The following is a 22,778-nucleotide window of genomic DNA, read 5'->3' as shown; positions in this document are numbered from 1 at the left end:
CTAACTTCAGTAATCAGTGGCATACATGAACAGTGGAAGCATTTAGAGTCGGAAGTTCACAGTTGCTACTTTCATGGCTAGACAATAAATGCAAGTTGCAGCTTTTCTAGTTGTAGACAATCTTCATGTCCCCATTTGATATGTTAATTTACACACAGAAAAATTTTTCAAAAACAAAACCATCGTGTCAGCAGCGGCTTAGATTTTAGTCTTGATCCTAAGGCCATTTACTTGGATGTAAACTCTTACTGATTTTCAATGAACCAAGCCAATGGTTCGAGGAGTCTATGTGCTCAAAAAATAACTGAGGAAGTTAGATACAGGTTACATATAGTTTCCTTAATTCTTTCTAGAGACTTTTCTTTTATACAGTCACTGAAGTTGTAATTTGAAGGGTAAACCAAGTATGGGATGGATAAGTACTTCTTGAACTTCCCCCCTCATGCTATTTTCTTTCCAAGTCCCAGTTCCCTTCCCTTCCTAGTTGTCTTTATCCACACTGGGAAACAGATACAGCTAAGAGGGGTACCCGTGGGTTTTCTGCAATTGAGGAAATAGCAGCTTTGGGGAAGGTACCATAGTTCTGTGGGAGATCACATTCTTTACCCACAGAAGATCCTGGTTTCAGTCCTCAACATCTCCAGTTAAAAAGAATTAGATAGGTGATGGGAATGGCTCCTGTCTGAGAGTTGCTGTTGTCAGAGTAGACAGAACTGGGCCAGAATGGACAAATAGTGTGACTTGTTATAAAGCACTTATCTAAGAAAATTGTGTAGGGAAAAGAGTTTAATCTTCTTCCCATTGCATCATGGGTCCTATTCAGATTCTCTCCCCACCCACCCTACTCACAAATTAATTAAAAATGGGAGAACCTGGACCCAGATTTCCTATATCATGTCTAGATTGGCCCTCATATTAACAGCCCACTCCTATGCGTGCTGACTTGGCATTACATTACTTTATGTCACTGTGATGATAAGACTACATAGGATTGCAGCTCAAGTAGCTCAGGAATTACTAAGAGGGAAAAACCCATCAAGAATTAGGATAGCCAGTGTTATGACTGGATACTAATAATAAATAAATAAATACTGCTATAATAACCAGGCTTCACACACACCCTATCCAGGCACAGCTGTTGTGCCTTTAATCGCTGCAAGACAAATTAAAAAAGATTTTCCCAACAAGCAAATGCAGTGTTTCATCTGTTGGATGTCTGTTTGTTAATATCTTAAGAACACAAGATCACAGTAACAACGTAGGAAATGATCACAGAATGTTTAGGGTTGGAAGAGATCTTGGAGATCATCTGGTCCAGAGATGACAGCTGGCAACCCAAATCTTGCTTCCCTCAGCTCAGCACAGACTACGCTCATGTTTCAGGAAGGATTCTTGCTGCCCAATCCTAAGCAAATTTACTCAGAATTAAGTCCCAGTGAGTAAGTATACACAGGTTTGGAGCCTTAGAAATCTTTTTAAAAACACAGTTAAGAAGCCTTTGGAGTTGTATGAGAAATCCCATAAGAGACAATTCTGAAGGTAAAAACAAATTATAATTATCTTTTTAAAGGACAGGTGGTGTCCCTACTGCACACCACCCTCCCTTTTAGAGAGTGTGTGTGTGTGTGTGTGCTTGCGCCTGTATGGCTTGAAAACAAACAGATGATCTAATTTAGAGGCATGTAACCTTATTGTGTTCTAGGTCCCAGGAGAGAACAGTGTACAATAAAATCAAGACTGAGCAGAACAACAACACATATAAGGTATAATAGAAAGTATGACTCTGGTTCCATGAAGCCTAAACACTATGATTGAATATTTTATAAGAGTATTTTATAAAAAGCTTTCAGAGACTATCCTGAGAGAGTCCATTTTTACACTTGGGAGTTACTTCAGTGCAAAATGCATACACAAACACCCCTCTTGGATTGATTATTGTAATGCATTGTACATGGGGCTGCCTTTGAAGACAGTTCAGAAAACTTCAGTTATTGTCTGGGTCTGATCAGTGAGAACATAGCCTGCCAGTACAGAAACAACTTCGCTGGTTTCCAGTCAATTTTGAAGCACACTTCAAAACCCCATATGGCTTAGGAGCCCATTACCTGAAAAAACATATACTCCCATATCAACTTGTATATGTATGGAGATCATATCTGGAGGATCTCTTCCACCATCCAAGTAAGGTAAAGCAGGTGAAAACCAAGGAATGACAGCCTTTGGAATAGCAGCACCTCTTCTGTAGAATTCCCTCCCCAGAGGCCTGAGCTGGTGCCAACATTGTTATCTTTTTGGTGCCAAGTAAAGGAATTTATTTTCCCAGGGTTTTATGTTATACTTAAAAATAATTAATACATTAGATACAACATTTATTTGTATTTTATCTTGTTTTTGTAAACAACTCTAGAAGCTCTGCTGAAAGGCAACCTACACATCTTTTAAATAAAATATAAACCTACACACTCCCAAATGACACACTAACAATAGCATCGGACGGAGTCATCGCTCAGCCATATATTTTGCATACAGTACTCAAGTCTGACTCAGTGCTAGCCTTGGGTCAAATAACCAGTATTTGTTTTTTCCGGTTTTGCGCGTGTGTCACAGGTGAAGAAAAGCTCATACCAATTGGATTTGGAAGGGGAATTATATTATGAAACAGATTATTATATGGATTTCCCTTTCAGTAGGAAAGGGAAAACTATATGACTGTCAAGAGCCAGAGGCCGAAATTGCCCCTCCAACAATGGGCTGTTCTAACTTTTCACGAACCCTGCAGAAGAGGAGCAAAAAGAGAGATGACCCGGGTTTCCTTACCTAGGCAGGCTCCAGTTACGAGAGCTGTAGCCGTCAGGGCTCCGGCCGAGGCTCCATAAATGGTTTTGGCATTCGCTACCAGGAAAGGAGCGTGCTCTCGGAGGCAGCTGGCGACCCCGATGTGGTACACCCCTAAAAACCCACAGCCCGCGAAGGAGATATTCCAGGTGGAACCCAGCGGGTACATTGCCTCCCCACCACCTCCTCTTCCTCGCACGCCCTTGGGGATGCGGGGCGAGGCGGGGGACAAGAAGATCGGAAGATGGAAAGAGCGGGGCTCTTCACAGCAGCACTCCCAGCGCTTTGCAGGAAACCTAGAGCAGCGCGAGAAATCTGACCGCGCCGAGCACTTTCTGTCGCCCGGCTGCGCTCTCACCGCCTTCTTTTCAGCGCCGGGCCTTTTGAAAGGAATTTCTCTTGACCGTCGCTCTCCACCACCGGGCTTCTTCCGCTTCGCCCTCACTACAGCTGCCTACACCTGAGAGGCGACAGCTCGAAGGGAAGCGTTATATCGGGTGCCTGCCCGCAGCGGGGAGGAGCTCCGTCGTGTCACAATCCGACGACACAAACCGATGGCTCTAGCCGCGGCTAATGGCTGCTGCGCAGAGGCGACACCACCCCCCGAAGGGCGGAGTCGGAGGGCAGGAAAAGCCCTCGGGAGGAGAAAGGCGCGGGCACCTAGGCGGGCTTCGCCAACAGCGTCCAGCAACACCCGCTGAGGCGTATTTCTCAGAAAGCTCGGAGGCGTTCCGAGGCGGCATCCAATAGGGGGTATGCACAGAGCACCGCGGCGGAACGCGCCTCGGAGCTGCTGCTCTAGCTTTCGACCTAGATACGCTTGTTTTGAGGGAGATCCTGTCGTTCTAAGGGAGCCAAGTTTGAAGGTCTCGCATTGCTTTTGCCTCAAGCGTATTATTATGACGCGTGTGCGTGTGTACACACTGGAGGTTAAAGGGTATGTTTGTGGTGTACGGCGGCAGAACTGTCGCGTTTGCAAGTGCGTCTGCGATTTGGAGGACGAGGTTCAGAACAGGTTGATATGCAGATCCTCCTTGTGTCTGCTGTTTTGCAAACAAGTCCCAGGAGTAGTAGTAGTACATGTACCTGAGATTGAGGCGTTAAGAGATTGTTGTGAGAAGTAAAAGTTAGCCTTTCTTCCGGGCAGTGCCCTCAGGGCAGGACTTTGGAGCAGAAGGCCAGGGCCCTCTTCAGCACAGTAGGAGGGCCCCCCAAAGCAGTAGGGTTGGCTTGTTGCATTTTGAAGTCAATGAATGAAGCGGGGGGCTATAAAACCAGTAAGCCCGGAGTCTAAAATTGCCAGACTGCACCGCTACTTTCCTCCAGCGTGGTTGGGTGCAAACCTACTAGGGAGTGTCCTACAATATGGTAGGTCAGAGTCAACACATAGGATTGCTCTGCATGCCTGTTTCAGCAAAAACCTTGTAAGAAAAGTGCCTTGTTGCTAACACCTTAATAGCTAACAGATTGATTGTTGATAAGATTTCTTCACCATAAGGTCCTGGCTGGGCCAGGGTGGGGAGGGGAACAGTAAAATGTACAATTATAAAAACAAATAACACTATTAGGATAAAACACATAAAACTGTACCAAACGGAACAGAACAGTATCAATTCAGCAAAAGAGGTTGGTCTCCCAAAACAAAAATACCTTAACTGTCACAGGCCAGGGTAAAGTGGTGTGTGTTCAGCATATGACGAAATCTGTACAATGAAGGTGCATCTATCTGTGGGGGGAGTTCCCCAATTCAGAGGCTGTCACAGAGAAAGCCCTCTCCTGGACTGTCCTTCTTTGCACCTTTGAGGGTGGTGGATCTATCAAGAGAGAACCGCTGTTCAGTGCTCAGTGGAAAAGCTAGGATCTATCCTTTAGGGTCATACATAGCCTTCCTCGTGTTGTTTCTTGGCAGTAGAGTGAAATGGACTTCTGTAACTTCCATGTAAAGGCAATTCTTCACTTGTGTATGTTGTTATTTTTATTATTTATTAAATTTATATCCTGCCCTTTCTCCCAGTAGGAGCCCAGGGCAGCAAACAAAATACTGAAAATACTCTAAAACATCCCCAAAACATCTTTAAAAACATATTAAAACAGAACATTTTTAAAACATCTTTTCTAAAAAAAAAAAAGCTTTAAAAACATCTTAAAAAGCAATTCCAACATAGATGCAGGCTGGGATAAGGCTTATTGAAAAGGGAAGGTCTTCAGTATGTGCCGAAAAGATAATGGAGATAGTGCCTGTCTAATATTTAAGGGGAAGGAATTCCAAAGGGTAGGTACCACAACACTAAAGGTTCACTCCCTATGTTGTGCGGAATGGACCTCCTGATAAGGAGGCCCTCGCTTGCAGAAAGCAGTGATCAACTGGGTATATAAGGCTGGTCCCAAGCTGTATAGGGCTTTGTACACCAAAACCAGAACCTTGAACTTGCCTGGTAGCTAATGGGCAGCCAGTGCAATTCTTTCAGCAGGGTGGTGACATGATGGTGATACCCTGCCCCAGTGAGCAGTCGTGCCACCATATTTTGCACCCGCTGCAGTTTCCAAACCAACCACAAGGGGAGCCCCACATAGAGTGCATTACAGTAATCCAGTTTGGAGGTTACCAGCCTGGAGTTTACCATGTTAATCAAACCTCTAAGCAGAATAAAATTAATTAAATTAACAGCTGTTAATTGCAGCAAAATGCTCATGATGTTGCCTGAGTGCAAAATTACTTCTTCAGGTGTTAACCATTTCCCTTTTAAGTTGGGACTTTTGGGGCTAATGTAAATAATGTCCAGTTCCTGTGTTCTCCAGACTGCTCTATATTCCAGACAGTGGTCTGGGGGCTGGAATCTTATTATCTGTCACAAGCACTACTTAGCAGTAAGGGGGATATGTCTTCCATATCTTGGCATTTCTACCCCATTAGTAATGCCCTGATCCAATTTGCATTCTTTCCTTACTCCCTGCCTGTGAGAAAGTGGACCCAATCATGGCATTAATACATTTAGTTTAGCCAAAGTAATGCAATAAAGAATTGCATAACTTTTTATAATGGCATAATTTGGCAGATCTGAAACTCATATTCTGGTAGCAAGAGGTGCACATTTGCTAGCATATCACCACAGCAATTTTTAAAATACTTTTAATTAGTCTCATTCCAAGATTTTGGGGGAAGTAACTGAAGGTTTAAAGTGAAAATCAAATATCAGCTACAGAATAACTGCTTCTCTAAAACATAAACGATTGCATGAGGACACCAACCCATGCCAGCTTAATCTACATCAACTGAAATTGGAAGAATACCTGGCAGTTCTGAAAGATGCTCAGACTTGACCTTTGGAGAGCCTCCAGCTTAAATTAGAATACTGAAAGCCACTGTGATCTTACCCACCAAATTAGTTCTATTAATTATTCAGCATAAACACTAATCTTTTCAATAAATTATCACATGATAATTCAGCTGGGCAATGATCCAGTTTATACGAACTGATACTAATTGGATCTTTCATAGAGAGATTTGCTATTAAGCAATTTGAATAGATGATCTATTAATTACATGATGTGGACTTTTCCTTTTCTACTCCCAAGTGTATTCCCCACATAGCATTTTGTAGGAATGCGATTGTACCTTCTGAGTTTGGTGTTTCAAGATATTTTTTTAAATGTTTGAGAATTTAGGACATCAGCTATCAGGGAGAAGATGTGCAATTCAAAAAACAATTTGATTGTATTTGTTTTTAAATTGTATGCTTCTCAGTCCCGTTACTAATGGGTGACTTAAACACTGACTACTTAAATCTGGGGTAGCTAAGCTGTGGCCCTGCACATTTTGTTGTACTCCAGCTCCCATCAGCCCCAGCCACCATGGCCAGTAATTAGAGATGATAAGAGTGGTAGCCTAGCAACATCTGGTGGAAACCAGGTTCCCCATTCCTAATATAATAAAGCTTGTGTCAGGAGTAGAGGGAATGTTGTTTCATTATAACATTACATGGAATAGAGGAAGGCTTGAAAATAATTCCTCAGCCATTCTGTTTGTCCCATTAGTGAGTGGTAGGGGAAGCAATGTGAATGTGTCTTAAGTTGCATCGCAACTAGAAATTAGCAGATGAAACCATCTCAGTTAATGGGAGTTGTAGCCCAACATCTAGAGGGCCACAGGTTATTCTACTTCTCAGTGTGTTTTAACCACCTTTTTGTTTTCAGTCAGGTTAGTTAGAAAGTGGAGGCAGAAAATTTATGGAACTGGTAGCTGTACCAGCATGAATGCTCTTTCAGCAAAAGGCCTTGACTTTTGAAGGCGATTAGATATGGCAGATGGATTGTGATATGTGCTGTTGCCTTTGTCTGGCCATCTTTGTAAGCGTAGATGAGAAATGGTACCTTGTAGCACTAAAACTGATTCCCGTAATAATTCAGTATGCTGTAGCTTCCGACCCCATTTTCTTGGTCCTGCCCTTTACACCGAGACCAAATTAATGTGAGGACTAAATTAATGTACCTAGGGCTTTTGGTAAATCTCTCAGATTAAACCCTGATCCTCTGAAATCCTTGTTATTGTTAAAACAACTCAGTGCTGGATTTTTTTGTCCTGTGTACGTGTATGAAGATTTCACTTTTTTCTTTTATTACATGGGATTGTAGAGGAGCACAGGAAATATGAATAGAAACCACTTGTGGCATTGTTCTAATGAGGCAAGAGGAAGTATTGGCAAACAGTAACAGAGTGTGTGTGTTCTCCCCAATGATTAACTCCCGGTTAGTTCTTTCACAGTCAGAAACTACATCAGTGTTCTCTAAAGGTTGTGCCAGCAGTATTTACATTACTGCCTCTCTCGCAGTGTATTATTCCCAAAGTCACACGCTTATTCATGGGCTAAATATCTGGCAACTGATGGCAGAGCTTAAAATAACTCTTTCTTACTCAGTGGAAGCACGCTTCACGCCCAGACTCATTGAAAATAATGTAAAGAGCTACAGCTCATTTCATGCATATGAAAACATTACCATTTGGTCACAGTGTTTTCTCACCCTATTACAAACATGATGCAAAAATCCCAGCTTCATTGTGAATTGGAATCTTTTATTCCAGAGAAGAACTAAGTCCATAGTTCATTATAGGTTTCCCTTTGCACTTTGCCCAAAGCACTTAACAGCTGTTTTGTTTCTCTATGCCAATTTTTAAACCTCATGTTCTAATGAGTTTATGGCAGCAGTTTCCTTTGTGCAGTGCCTTGCATCTCTCCTCAGCCAATTAGTCTGTAGCTTCATGTAGAAAAACAATGTATCTAATATGCTGAATATACAATTGCTGTATTTTATATAAACTGTAACAAGGTACATTATCAATGTACTGAAGAAGCCAACTTAAGCATGTTGTGTTACTGGATGCAACTCTCAAAAAGTTTTATAAAAGTCTTTAAGAAATGACCCATATTCATATCATTTCATACTAAAACATACTAATTGTTTCCGAGATAAGTGGACCAAGTCAGCTACATCCTGATTACTCAGCTTCGTGGACATGGAAGATTTTATGGAGATCTTTGGTGCTTTCCCCCCACTGGGTTGCAGCTGAAGCTACTTGAACAAAATACAGTAGAGCATAAAATGGTTGAGATATATCTGTAACTTGGCAAGCCATCTATACACATTATGCATATTTTGAATGTGCTTTGCTAAATGAAGTGAATTCATCCTGGATTTTGCTCCCCCACTCACCTGTGTAAACCATCGATGCAGGTGTAAAATTGGTATGTATTCTAAGCACAGTGCAGCCAGAAGTGCCCTGATCTTTATGGCCAGACTTGAGCTTATAGCTAGTTCATTATTTTCTATCCCCTTTCCTCCAAGGAGCTCAAGTTGGTATAGATGGATCTCTTTTTATTTTAAGAACTTAAGAGCCTTCTGGATCAGGCCAATGACCCATCTAATCCAGCATCCTGTTCTCAGTGGCCAGATGCCTATGGGAAACCTGCAAGCACTACCTGAGCACAGCAGCGCACTCTCCTCCTGGTTTCCAGCAACTGGCATTCAGAAGCATACTGCCTCTATCTGTGAGGGCAGAGCACAGCGTGTGGCTAGTAGCCTTTGATACCCTTATTATTGGGATGTCTAATCTTTTAAAGCCATCTAAGTTAGTGGCCATCAGTGCCTCCTCCAGGAATAAGTTCCATACTTATGCACTGTGTAAAGTAGTACTTTTTTTCTCTCTCCTGAATCTTCCAGCATTCAGCTTCATTGGATATCCATATGTTCTGGTGTTATGATAGAAAAACTTGTCTACTCCTGCATCTTCACAAGCCTGTGAGGTAGGCTAGGCTAAAAGGCAGTGACTTGCCCAGGGTCTCCCCAAGTAGAGGGATTTGAACCAGACTGTAGTCCAGCATTCTAACTACTACACCACACTGGCTCCTGTAGCTCTCCACAGGGGTGTGGGAGGGACAGGCCTTAAACTGGTCCATAGAGGGGAGGGATGGGGCAGGGAGACACCTACCAAGCACACTCATTGGGCAATTTTTACTAGTTTTTATTACTTATATAGGAATGGTTTCCAAATGTTTTTTTCCCTACAGACCACCTGAAAATTGCTAACAGTCTTGGTGGTCTAAGTAATGATTTTTTGGGCTGTTGTAGCAATTTTAGGCGCTGTATTGTTTCATTATATGTATACTGCTTTTTGTTGCTTTTATTGTATAACAATTTGCATTCCATAGATTCAAGATAATACAAGAAATAAAAGCAATAAAAATACAATTTAAATATGGGTATTTAATATGGCCATGCTGCAGATTACCTGAATGAAGCTCACAGACCAGTTTGGGAACCTCTGCTGTATAGTATTAAATCTTATGTAGTTGCTTTTCTAAATCAGACCATTGCTCCATCTAGTTCAGTACTACCTACTGCTGCTCGCCACGGCAGAATCCCTTCCCAAACCTCCTTTAGGAGATCCTTTAACAGGAGATGCCACAGGTTGAAGATGAAATTCTTTGCATGTCAGAAATCACAACCCTTTTTTTCCAGTGCAGCATGGAGTCACTTTAAGGTTTGTTTGCTACAATGAGAAATTATAACATTATTTGGCAAGTTAGGAATGTGGAAGAAAACATTACTGTACTTCTCTAAGTTGCTTCCTTATTTGGGGGAAAACAAATTTTAAGGATGACTGTTTGCTAGGGACTTGTGTAATTCTTATGCAAACTTTCCATCAAAATGGCTAGAATACTTTCCATGTTCTGAGCAGCAAGGTTGTATTTTTATATTGAAAAACTGCAGCATGCATAATTATAGCAATTTTTTTTTAAATCCAACACAATTAAGTGCATTGAGGCATATTACAGTAGAGAAAACATTTCAAATTTTACAGATTCCCTAGGAAGGAAAATATACAATCCACAAACCACTGTTGAAAATAGCTTTAGGAAGCTATGTCTAATGACTTCCGGGAAGGGTGACTTCGCTTGTGCCTGCTTTTTGATACGAGCTCTCGTCTCAGAAGAAGCTTTTTCAGTTTTAAAACCAGTCAGAACGTTCTTTTTGACTGGTAAAGATTTTCTCCCGGGCAGGGAGAAACGTAGAGATTAACCACAAAAGCCTGTTTTTGTTGGGAGGACTGGATTTCATTAATTTATGAGAGAAGGTTCAGCCAGCAAATGCTGGACGGACTTCCAACAAGCTTTAACTGATTAAGCGACACATTTATCTTTTCTTCAAAGAAAAATGGACTTTAACAGGCAAGCATCCTTCTTTCTATTTTTTTTTCACTTGGTTTAAATCGTTGCAGCAAAAAGAGATTTGTCAATGAATCAGCTATAAAGAATTTCTGGGTGAGTTATAACTCTTCTCTTTTATTCACGAAATTAAGGAGGAAAGAAATTGAAAAAGCTTATCTTTGTTTTTATTGCAAAAAGCTGGCCTGGAAGTGCATTCTAAAGATACAAACGGAAGAGGGATTTCTATTTCGAGGAGGAAAAAAAAAAAATTTTTGATTTATGAACTTTGGAGTATTATATGTCCGGGACTATTTTCTTTTTGGTCTATTTCATTTTGACGAATCTACTTGTTCATGACGCCACTAACTGTTTTGAAGCTGGGAACTAAATTTGTTTTGTATTCCTGAATAAATAAGAGATAAGGCAGGCTGTACTGTCTACACTGTGATGTCATCAAGCCTGGAATATTAACCCAATTGTGGCTGAAATAATTTTTGTTTTCGTGGTTTTAAGAATGGCAATCAGGAAAGTGGCTGAGACCATGGAAGAAATTATGTTTCAGAAAATAATGGATGAGATTGAGATAACGAAACAAACCCTGAGACAGGGTAGACAGGAGATGAAAATTGAATTAGGCAAAATGACGCAGGAGCTTAAAGAAATAGGGGATCTTGTGAGAGAGGAGATTGATGAGATTAGAGATGAGAAAAGAAAAATTAAAGGGAAGATACAAGCCCTGGAGATTGGAACAAATGTGGAATTGGAAAAAGATCTGGAGTTTATGGATATTAGAAACAAAGTTTACTGTTTGGAATTCAACGTTGTCTCTGAAGAAATTAATGAAGATATTAGAGATAAAGTTATCAATGTCTTGGATAATTTTCTGGACTGGAATGATGTGATGGAGCTTGACATAGAAAAAATCTATGGAATTGACTACAGATATGTGACAATGGAAAAATTCTCAAGAGATGAGCCAGTGCATTTTGTAAAAAAGAAGAACAGAGATATGACTTTACACAATATTTCAGCAACATATTCAGAATTGATGGCAAGGAAATATTTGTGATAAAGGAAATTCCCATCAGACTCTTATTATATGACTATGGCTATGACAGCAAGATTAATATGGGATACTGATAATGGAAGAATGGCTACTGAAATTACTGGATTGAACAGGATTATTGAAGATGGAATTAACATTGATAATGGAAGAATGGCTATTGAAATTATTGGACCTAACAGATTTGAACAAGATGGATTAATCGACATGTTTATTTGGAGAAAAATTGAAAGATATCTCTCTCAAGGAATTGAAACCTCTCTTTGACTTTTTGTGGAAAGAATAAAGTAATGTTTATGAGATTTGATGATTAACTACTGGAGGAAAGTGATTTTATAATATAATTTAAGAGACAGGATTGTTATATGTTGTAGACCTATAACTGATCTGCGACAAATCGGAAGTCAACATTTTATTTTATTGTTTAATTATTGTTTTGTTTTTTTTGTCTTTGAAAATTTGAATAAAAATTAATGATAAAAAAAGGAATCTATGTCTAATAAAATTAGGTACTTTCTTTCAGGCGCCAGGTTAAGACCTGGCTATGCTCCCAGGCATTTTAATGTTTAATGTTAACGTTTAATGTTCATGTTTAATGTTCTAGTTTTAAAATCTTGCTATTTGTTATTGATTTTATTGTAATATTGTATTTTAACCTTGTATACCGCCCAGAGAGCTATTAGCTACGGGCGGTTTATAAATTAAATGAAATAAATAAATAAATAAAAATTGTCTTCTATTTACCTGGAGCAGCTTGCATGAAATATTCAGGGCCACTTGACACCTAAATGATTTTCAGCTTGTATGCATATGTAAGAGTATCACTTGTGGAAGTATAGCATAAGTATTTTGCTTCATGAATTAAGGCCAGGTCGCAGACAGCACCAATCTGGATTCAAAATTCAATTTGCTTGCATCAATTAATGAGATTATGTTACTTTGGGTGGGCCAAAATATCTATTTTCTGTATGATGTGTTTAAGAGTTAATGGCAGGCATAATAGGAAGTGTATGCACATTACATAAATTACTTTCATACTACCACAGAAGAATATAGTCTATTGTAACAAGTGCAGAACTTTTTTAAAAAAAACTTTTGCTCAAAATGGGTAATGCTTTTTTATATTTTTTAATGTTTTAACCTTTTAAAAGTTTTTTTTAAAGTTTTTAATGCTGTTTTGTTTTAATGTATTTTAAGATCTGTTTTTATGATGTTTGAAAGTGTTTTTAGCGTTTTGTTTGCCACCCTGGGCTGCTGCTGGGAGGAAGGGCGGGATACAAATTAAATAAATAAATAATGCTTAGCGAAGTCTCATCAGCCAGCATGGTGGCTCTTCAGTTGTCTATTGCTCTTTGATATGCCTATGATTCGGTATTAATAGTTCTAAAAGGTTAAAAAAAAATTACAAAAATTTCACTTAAAAATTCTTATTCTGATGCATGTTTTGAAGTAATCTACTCTTATTAAGCTTCTGTAAAGAGTTGCAAGTGAACCAAAATTTGTGTATTAGGCAGCAGCTCAGGTATGTCTGCATCATGTACCAAACTAAGAAACATTTAAGGTGTAATGGCTTAAAAAGCTATCTGCTGGTTTATAAATGGTTTTGCCTGCATCTATATATCTTCCAAATGTTTAGCTCTTGCCTGCCCCCCAAACCCCCCCCCAAGTATTTTGTAATAAGAGATTAACACAGTTAAATACCATCAAACATTTCACCTTCTAGTCAAGCTCTTAATTCCAGGACTGGAAAGGTTCAGCTTACAGGGGAAATGCAACCATGACAAGAGTTCTACAGGATGCCACTTCTAAAGCAATACCATCTGATTCAGAACATTGTACATAGAGAAAAGCTAGGAAGTCATGCCTATGAAGTAGGTCACACCAAAACCATGTTTTAACAAAGGTTTATTACAGATTAGCCCTTAAGTTTAATCAAACAGCCCAAATCCCATATCATCATCAGATTCTTCAGACTCTTCTTTCTTTTCTTCTTTCTTCTCCTCAGCTGAAAACATAAGCAGATTTTAGACACTTAGCTGACAACTCTTAAAGGAGCATTCTTGCATGCTCATTCCATAGACCAGTAGCAGGGAGCATATGGCCCTCAGATATTGTGGGATTCCAACTCCCATCAGCCTCAGCCAGCATAGCCAATGGCAATGAATGATGGGAGTTGTAGCCCAGCAACATCTGGAGGGCCACAGGTACCCCACCACTGCTATAGATACAATTGCCTTAAAGATGAGGTGTGAGGATCAACCAATTAGGAGTTAGTCCACACAAAGCCATGGCATAAACTGCTGAAGGCAGATATTGTGCATCATCAAGTTGTATTATATTCAGCACACATGCTGAATGTATGTCTCACTGCACCTTGTAACCCCATTTTACATACAGTATGCCAACACTACCTACAAAGCAGTAAGGAGAAGTGAAAAGAAAGTAGAGAAGATTGCTTTGATATGGATACTGACATCCAGCCAAGTATGGAGTGACAGAGCTGAAAAAATGTGTCTAAACATTGAACTAGAACATTACTTTTCAATAATGTTTTCCTTACAAACTGCAAGACCAATTGCTAATAGAACTTGGCCAATTAATCCAGCAGTGAGCTTTCTCCTCAAAACATACTCTTAGCATATGGGTTGTTCAGTTAATTTCATGCTGCTGTGTTCCATGAGATTATCAAGTTTTTGTACTCCTGTTTGTGGCTTGATGTTTGTCTCTTCAACACTCCTTTTCATGATCAATTACACTCACCAGCAGCTGGTGCAGCACCTGCAGCAGGAGCAGTGGAAACTCCAGCAGAGACTGCTACAGTCCCGCCAACTGGCATGCTGGCAAGCTTGCTGTTACCTGGGGAAGATTAACAAGGAAAATGAACCATATATACACACACACACAAACACACAGAGAGTGCCTTGCTAACAAGAAACCAGAGAATAAAGACCAAGCTCTGCACTGTTCCCCAGTACCACAGCCTTCCCCATCCTCCATGCACCCCAGTCCATTTCTGATAAGGGCAGGAAGAGGAAGATGAACTTCTGACTAGGATTTGAAATCAGTTTTGTCCCAAGTTCTCAAGTTGCTGGCCTCCAATATATCAGGTACCACAGGCTACCAAAACAGTTCCAAAAGCAATAGAAACAGCTCTAGTGAACATTTTAAACTGACCACTAAGTCCACACCAGAAAAACCTCAATATTCCATAAGCCTAGCTTTATAGGCCAAGCAAGTCAGACCTGTGATGCCCATCCCCCCATGCAGCCTGTAGCACTGATTTGTCTCCACTAGCAGCACAAGGCCAAACTTAGAACTGTGGAAAGGAGTACTATGCAACTGCACAAGTTACATGACAGACGGGCCTTGGAGATTTAAAGACTTGGTACCAATTAATGCCAACAGTTTCAGGGAAGTTTGCAATATACCATTTCCCTTGTGAACTCAAGCACGTCAGTAGGGGCAAAAAGCTTGTTCTTTGTTTCTAGGAATACAAATCTAAAAATTACATGGTATTCCTGGAGCTACAAGAGTAAACATGTTTTATAACCATTCAGCATATTCTCAGAAACAGTATGCTTCATGTCAGAGCCAAGAAGTCATTTAAGTGTACTAAAACACTTACTTAGAACAAATACAAAGGGCATCGATTAAACATGAACCAGCCCTGATAGTTTGCTGTACCAGTCCTCCTGCAGGAGTCTAGCTGCATTAACATCATCATATAATAAATGATAAAACTGCTACTATAACAGCCATATAATTCTAGCTACTATGACTAGTTATTCAGCACCAGCAATTTACATGGCACATTTTAGTCAACAAAAGTCCCTGCTGAAAGGAGGTTCCAACCGGATGTTTGACAGTGAAGGCAGAAAGGAGGCAGGGGAGAGGAGAAGTCACCATATAGTGTCGTCATGCAAGCATTCAGAGAGAGATCCAGGTATAAAGGGTATCAAGGGAGAATGAATGCTATCATTTAAGCGAGCAGACCCTCTTTAGCAGAACACAGGCAGGGACATAACAAAAAATAAGGGCAGAAAGACAGGATGCAAAGAGAATAGGGCAGCCTTAAAGGCAAAGACAACAGGGATTTGAGGAAGGCCAAGCAGACCAAATTGCTTTGACAGTGAATTCTGGATAGAATGAAAAGGATTGCAGTGACAAGGAAATCTACAAAGATTTCCTTGCTCAAATCAGGCTGGGAGGCTAAACCAGAGCATTTTGCAGTGCTGAATTAGACAGTTGAATCAGCGCTTGAATATGGGGGAAGAGAGAGTAATCCGAAATAAAGCCAAGTGTTTACTGCTGATCAAAAGGCGACTGATACAAAGAGCAGACAAGGCTTAGGAGGGAAGATAGGTAGTGCAGGCTTGGACATGCTCTATTTATGGCAACAAGTTGTGCAGGTAGACATGTAACATGGGACCAAAGAACAAGCCTGTAGGATTCTCAGCATGTCAAGAAGGCACTGGCCACAATGGAAACGGGGGGGGGGAGAGACAAAGAGAGAGAGAGAGAATTAAGACAAGTAGGAAAAGAACAGTTGTACCTAAGGTCTGGAGAAGGGGATGATCAGTGGTCCATGCACTGGTAGCCTCGATTATTGTAATGTGCTTTATGTGGAGTTGCCCTTGAATCTGGTCCAGAAGCTGCAACTAGTGCAGAATGCAGCAGCCAGACTGCTCACAGGAGCAGACTACTGGCAACATGTTACCCCTCTGCTGAAAGAGCTGCACTGGTTGCCAATTTGCTACTGGACCAGGTTCAAGGCACTTGTGTTCATTCACAAAGCCCTAAACAACTTGGGCCCAAAATACCTTAAGGACCAGCTGGCACCTTATGTTCCATCTGGATTACTGACATCTTCTGATGGGGCACTCTTAGTGGTTCCTCACACCTCTGAGGTTCGGATGCCTCCACCAGGAACCAAGCCTTTAGTGTGGCAGGCCCTGCCCTGTGGAACTCTCTACCAATAGAAGTTTGGCAGGAACCATCCCTTCTTTCAGGTGTCTCCTGAAAACTGATTTTTTTAATCAGGTCTTTTAATATGAATTTTCTTTTCCAACCAATACAGCTCTTATTGTTTTAACTATGTTTTATTGTTTTTTTAATTCTTTCATGCTTTTGTATGTTGTAATACCGCCTTGATATACTTTATGAAACGTGCAGCTTATAAATATTTTAATTAATAAATATCAAAGATGGTGTAAGTGAGAGCTGTTTGAGTGGTGTATAGAAGCTAGATTATGTGGGGAAAAGAAGTTGGAAGAGAGAAACAATGGGAATAAACAGCACGTTCCAGGAGTCTACAGGCAGAGGGCAAAAAAGTCGAGCAGCAAAGCAGGATGTCAAGAGATACTTGAAATGCAACCTTTAAATTCCAAGTATTGAGATGCAGGGAGAAGGCTGAAACCAGGAGGTGAGAGGGGATAGGATTAAGGAAGCACAGGGAAAGATTAGAAGCTAATAGGGTGATCTTACTAAGTGAGATAAGTTTGAGGGGGACAGAAGAGAAAAAATGAAGTTGGGGCTATGACAGATACCTTCATTATTTTATCACTGAAGAAGGCAAGGTAGAGGGCAGCAGAGCGAACATTTCAGTAGAGCAAACTGGCAGGACAGAAAATATTCCTTCAAGAAAACTATTCAGCTCATGCACCAGCAATTAAACGTTAGTTTCCTTTTCAAAAATCACTACTTCCTTTTAGCAGCAATTTGTTGAGAACATCCTCTACATGAACAGGCAACCAGCAAGTACCTGTTTTTACGAGGGTTTCCCCAAATTAATGTGGTCCACCAGCGAAACCCAGCAAGTACCAGCATGAGCCTGTGGGAATTAGGATGGACCCACTACGTTTCCCAGCATATTCCATTAATACCACATATATTTATTGATAATGCCCTAGCTGGCCATTCCCCATTCAGAGTGATAAAGTTTGGCCAGTTGAGCATTTCAAGGATGAACCACATTACACATTTTCATTGGCAATTTCACTCCTAATAACCCACTTGGCTACAAAAAGGGTTTCTGAGAGTTCTAAAGCTAACACACTTTGCCTTGGGGTGCTGCAAACTAAAATATTCAAAAACCTCTGAAGTAGTAAGTTCTCAGACTATACACTGCAAATGCCAAAGAGGAACTCGTTATGCTCCCTTCCAAACCCCACTCTCATACTTAACTCACCTTGGGCAATGACATCTTCAATGTTTTTTCCATTCAGCTCACTAATGACCTGTGAGAAGCAAATTGAAAGTGTTACCTAAAAAATTCTTCCCAGAGCAGAACTAAGATCTAGGGCCAAAAAACAAACTCAGGCAGCTCAAAGCACTTTAAAAAATACAGGTGGTCATGTCTAGAGCTGCTCCAGGGAAACTGCACTGTGCTACAATGAACTCAGAAAGAGATTACCACCTCCTCATACGCATTACTGAAATTGTGCTTAAAGAATCTAGTGATCCCAAGGCACTTTTCTTAACTAGAGTCAAGCAGATTAGCTTCCAAGTGGGGATAAAGTAACCTCTTACCAAGCATCTCATAACATGTTAACCTGGAATCTCATTTGAGTCAAGCATTCCAATAAACTTTTTATATAAAGCACAATGAAAAAAAAATGTTCTACTAGCCATTTGAAAAATTTCACAGTAGAGCTGAAAGATGTTTTTGTCCAGTTCTAAATGTTAGGAAGATTTGCCTCACTACTTATTTTCCAATTTCACATACACGTCATTGTTAAATATCAGTCATTTCAACATATCAAACAAACTCCATGTGGTATGAATTGAAAAAAATGGTTTTACCCTCATTAAAATATTTCATTTAACCTGAAGACCACAAAACAGGTTGCCACTGGCAGTTACCACAGGCCAAAGGTACCCTCAGCCCAAGACCTCAGAGAAAGGGGGTGGCCTTTCATTGTGCCAGACAGAAGAACCAACCCCATCTCTCCTTGGACAGGGACCATCAGTTTCACTTTGCGCTCACCTTATTCACACGTTCATCGTCCGTCTCAATGCCTACACTGTCAAGGATTTTCTTTAAGTCTTTTGAGCTTGGGGACTCATTGCCCCCAAGGACAGCAAGAAGGTAAGCTGCAACGTAGCGCATTCTGAAAAAAAAGGAAGGCAGGATTTAAAACATTTGGTCTGTGCTTACTTTTTTGAACACCAACGGGTTTTCTTCCCCTACAGATAACACATAAGACAAGTGGGTTTAAAAATCAATTATACTGCCTCAACTTCCAGGGGAGGACACACACCTACCCTTGAACTTTTGAACATATCTCTACTTAACAACTACCCTTACGTGTTCCATGTTGGGCACTGCAAGTGAATATACTCCAAAGCATTATAAGGAGGGACCATAACTCCTTGGCAGATCATGGAAAGTACCAGGTTCAATTCCTGAGATCACTGCTGTTATTTAAAAAGGATCTGGTAGTAGGTGATGTGAAGCTTTTTTCAGAGATACTGGCGTGCCAGTGCCAGTCAGAATAGACTATGTTGGGCTACATGAACAAACAGCACAACTTGGCATAAGGCTGCCACTTATATTACAACACTCAATACATTCTCTCATCTGCAAGTTAAATGTCCAATTAGGGCAAGGGGCAAAGAGAATAATTATGCACTTTTTTTGCTCAGTTCAAAATTTCACTTCTAAACAAACCCTCATGGAAGCCACGTGCTGCCATCACATCTTCATTATGGTCCAAACCATACTAAGCCTTTATGCAGTGATGTACGAAGTTGCTTCGTTTCAGAAACTCTCACCTTCACGTTGGACAAAGCTACATGCCATTTAAACCTTAAGTTTCAACTTCCCATCGCCAAGCCAGGAAAAAAAGATAACGCATTAAGATTGCTTATTAGGTCAAAAGGCATTCTCCCGCATCCTAATTTCTTAAAATAAGCGACATTGTTTTAAATCAGAATGAGGGGCCGCTCCCCACCATTTCTATTTGCCCTTTACTTGGGGGGGGGGCTTCCAAAGCACTCTCCTCCCCCTTACAGTTTCTGGGCTACAATATGCCCACTGCACCTTTTCTTCACAGACCGTCACTATTACAGGCTCCTCTCATCCCAAATGGGCCTTCTGTTCTCTAGTTAAGGAAGCACATGGCCGCCATGTCACCCCTCCACCCCGGCCCACATGGTATCGCCCAGTCCTTCTCTCCGGTATGTATACAGGCACAACGGAGGGGAAGGAAACTACGTGTGTTCTAGACGCATCTGTTGTAACAGAAAAGGAGGAGCGATGAAGAAGCCCCCAATCCCACTTACTTTAAAATGTTCGTGGGGCAAAGGGGACGTGCGCTCTCTACGACGGCGATAGCAAAAAGGAAAGGGAGGAGCCTACAATGCGGGGTTCTTCCCTGTACTCTCCAACAAGCGGATTTAGTATTGGCCCGAAGGGATAACCAATCAGGAGCCGTATAATTAGTAACTACTCTATGATACCACTACAAACGGAAGTGAACTGTTTCACACCAGGTTGCATAACCGCCATGTCACTAGAGGCATCAGCAATACTGATTGGAAGGCAACACCATCTACGCTGGCTGTATCAGGATTAGAGGCATCAGCGAGCTTGCTATGGAAGGAGAAAGGAATATGTTTTATATGATCGGGGTGGGGGAAGAAAGGGGTTTGAATTCTGCACTGTTGATACATCTGTGAATTCAGATTGTATTATGGTTTCTGTACCTGAGAGAAGAAGCCCTTTAAGGCTGCGATCCTATGGCTGCTTACCTGGGGGGCAAGCCTCATTGAAGGATTGCCCTGCGAGCTTCACAAACTCAGTAGTAAAATCCTAGATATATCTACTCAGAAGTAAGTCCCATTGAGTTCAAAATTTCAAAAACCGTGATCATATAATTATTAAACAACATTTAAACATTAAAATAACATTGAAAAGATAGGAGCAGCTAAAGCAAAAACTTGTGCAGCTTGAATGAATCAAATCTCAGGCTAACCTACCTTGCAAGGTTGTTGCAAGGATAAAAGTGAGAGAGAACCCAGGAAGAAATGTGAGGTGCAAATATATGTCATATTCACAAATCATGCAGTGAAGAGGGAAAAACGTGTACAAAGGAACCCCCCCCCCATTTCTTTAACTGCAACATTCCACAGTTCTGATATTTTACAACAAAATTCCAACAACAACAAAAACCGGCAAATACTCTGAACATATGCAGCTTGAGTGAACCAGCTCTCAGGCCTAACCTACCTCACAGGGTTATTGGAAAGACTTCATATACATACACACTGAAGATGTAAAACTACACTATTATAATCTATGTCAAAACCAGTTAGTCATTGCAGAACTTTTTTTTAAAATCGGTTTTCATTTCCTGCCACACAACAGCAGTGTTACCTAAGTAAGTCTAATTGTTTTAAAAATAGGATTGGAGGGGGAAAGATTTACAACATAATCCTTTGCTATGTCTGCTTAAAAGTCCCATTGATTTACAGCACAGTCCTAACCATGTCTATTCAGAGTGTCCTATTGAATTCAGTGGGGCTTACTCTCAGAAATGTGGGATTAGAATTGCAGTTTTACTCCCAGAAAAGTGAGTATAGATTAAAGCTTAATATTTGGAAGGTTTTCAAAACCGGCTGTGAATTAGACAAATAAACTGCCTTCTTCAGTAGCTGAGGAAAATGTAAACTTGTTTTGTCTCCTTATATTTAGAAAATGATAATGCATTATAATGGCATCATAAGATGCATGTATTCTTTTTATTTCTGTTCAAAAAATATTTCATAAAATGTTTAATATGCCAATTTTTTTACAAGTAATTAAAAAACCTGCATTGCACTTTCATTATAATCATTACTGAAATTGTGTACTGTGAATGCCTACCAGATCCTGCGGTGATCTTCTGTTCTGGACCTTGTGTTGGATGTGTGCAGAGAGAAAACTGGGTGTGGACAGGTACAGTAGGGCCCTGCTTATACGGTGGGTTAGGAACCAGGCCCCCACTGTAAAGCGGAAATCGCCGTAAAGCGGAACCCATTGACTTTAATGGGTCATGTAGCGCGAAAATGCTGCAAAACGGCAAAATGGGCTTTAAAACAGGGAATTTCCCAATTGAAAGCCGCCGTAAACTGGGGCCCTACTGTACATATGCTGCTATAAGCTTACTCAACTCATGTGATGCGGAGACAAGCAGGAAAGGGCAGCTGTTCTCAGAACTTGCAAGGGGTTCTAGCTACAGTATTGCCTGGAGATCAATAAATCCTTCATCAATCACTAACTTCACTTATTGGTGAAAAACCTGAAAGGTTGGGGATTACAGCAGCTGGCTACTAGCTCATTTTTTTAACAGAAGTTGGGGGGCAGTTGACATTTTGGTGTACTGTACATCTCTTGATCCAGAGCACTTGAGGACTTATTTTTAAGTGAAAGCTAAGAGTCTGGGGCCTCCAGTGGCCCCAGGCCTGTAAGAAATTAACCCTTTTTACCTGTCGTAAGCAGCCCTGCCTGTGCAGGGCCATAGCTCAGTGGTAGAGCATATGAGTTGTATGCAGAAGGTCCCAAGTTCAATCCTCAGCATCTCCAGGAGGGCTGGGAATGTCCACCCTCTGAAATCCTGAATAGCTGCTGCCATTCAACATAGACTATACTGAGCTAGATGGATGAATGATTTGCTCGGACTCACTATAAGGCAGCTTCCTTTGTTCCCTACTCGGTGAGATTTACTTCTGAAAAAACATGCATAGGATCAGACTAAAAAAATGATAAGGATGGGGAACCTGTGGCCCTTCAGATGTTGGACTCCCAGCTCCCATCATTCTCTGATCATGGCTAGTGATCCCTCTCAACATTAGAACTTGGGAATATCCAATGAAGCTGAATGTTGGAAGATTCAGGACAGATAAAAGAAAGTACTACTTCATGCAGCACAGAATTAAACTATGGGATTTGCTTTCACAAATGGTCACCAATTTAGGTGGCTTTAAAAGAGGATTAGACAAATTCAGAGAGGATAAGACTAGCAATGGCTACTAGTAATGGCCATGCTCTGCCTCCAATGTTGGAGGCAGAATGCTTCTGAATACCAGTTGCTGGAAACAGCAGGGAAGGGGGAATGTGCTATTGCGCTCAGGTCTTACTTGCTTGCTTCCCATAGCCATTTGTTGGCCATTATGAGAACAGAATGCTGGACTAGATG

The 22,778-nt window shown here is 40.8% G+C and overlaps 2 protein-coding genes across 2 annotated transcripts in view; both read right to left on the bottom strand.

Annotated features, from left to right (window-relative positions):
- PNPLA2 (patatin like phospholipase domain containing 2) overlaps positions 1–3,285 on the bottom strand; it is a 57,434-nt gene extending 54,149 nt beyond the window's left edge. The window contains exon 1 of the mRNA XM_061610047.1: positions 2,818–3,285. Coding sequence (XP_061466031.1) covers positions 2,818–3,004 — 187 coding nt within the window. The 5' untranslated portion in view covers positions 3,005–3,285. The remainder of the gene's footprint in view (positions 1–2,817) is intronic.
- Positions 3,286–13,489: 10,204 nt separating this feature from the next.
- RPLP2 (ribosomal protein lateral stalk subunit P2) lies at positions 13,490–19,995 on the bottom strand. The gene is made up of 5 exons (XM_061610046.1): positions 19,885–19,995; positions 18,587–18,710; positions 17,789–17,837; positions 14,362–14,457; positions 13,490–13,606 (listed from the first exon to the last, which is right to left on the bottom strand). The coding sequence occupies exons 2-5, from the start codon at positions 18,707–18,709 to the stop codon at positions 13,530–13,532; spliced, it is 345 nt and encodes a 114-aa protein (XP_061466030.1). The 5' UTR covers position 18,710; positions 19,885–19,995; the 3' UTR covers positions 13,490–13,529.
- Between the last annotated feature and the right edge of the window lie 2,783 nt (positions 19,996–22,778).

Source organism: Rhineura floridana, chromosome 2 (genome assembly GCF_030035675.1).
Source record: "Rhineura floridana isolate rRhiFlo1 chromosome 2, rRhiFlo1.hap2, whole genome shotgun sequence".
Classification (NCBI taxonomy): domain Eukaryota; kingdom Metazoa; phylum Chordata; class Lepidosauria; order Squamata; family Rhineuridae; genus Rhineura; species Rhineura floridana.
Note: the sequence above shows the minus strand (reverse complement) of the source record. Positions and strands in the feature narration are given on the sequence as shown.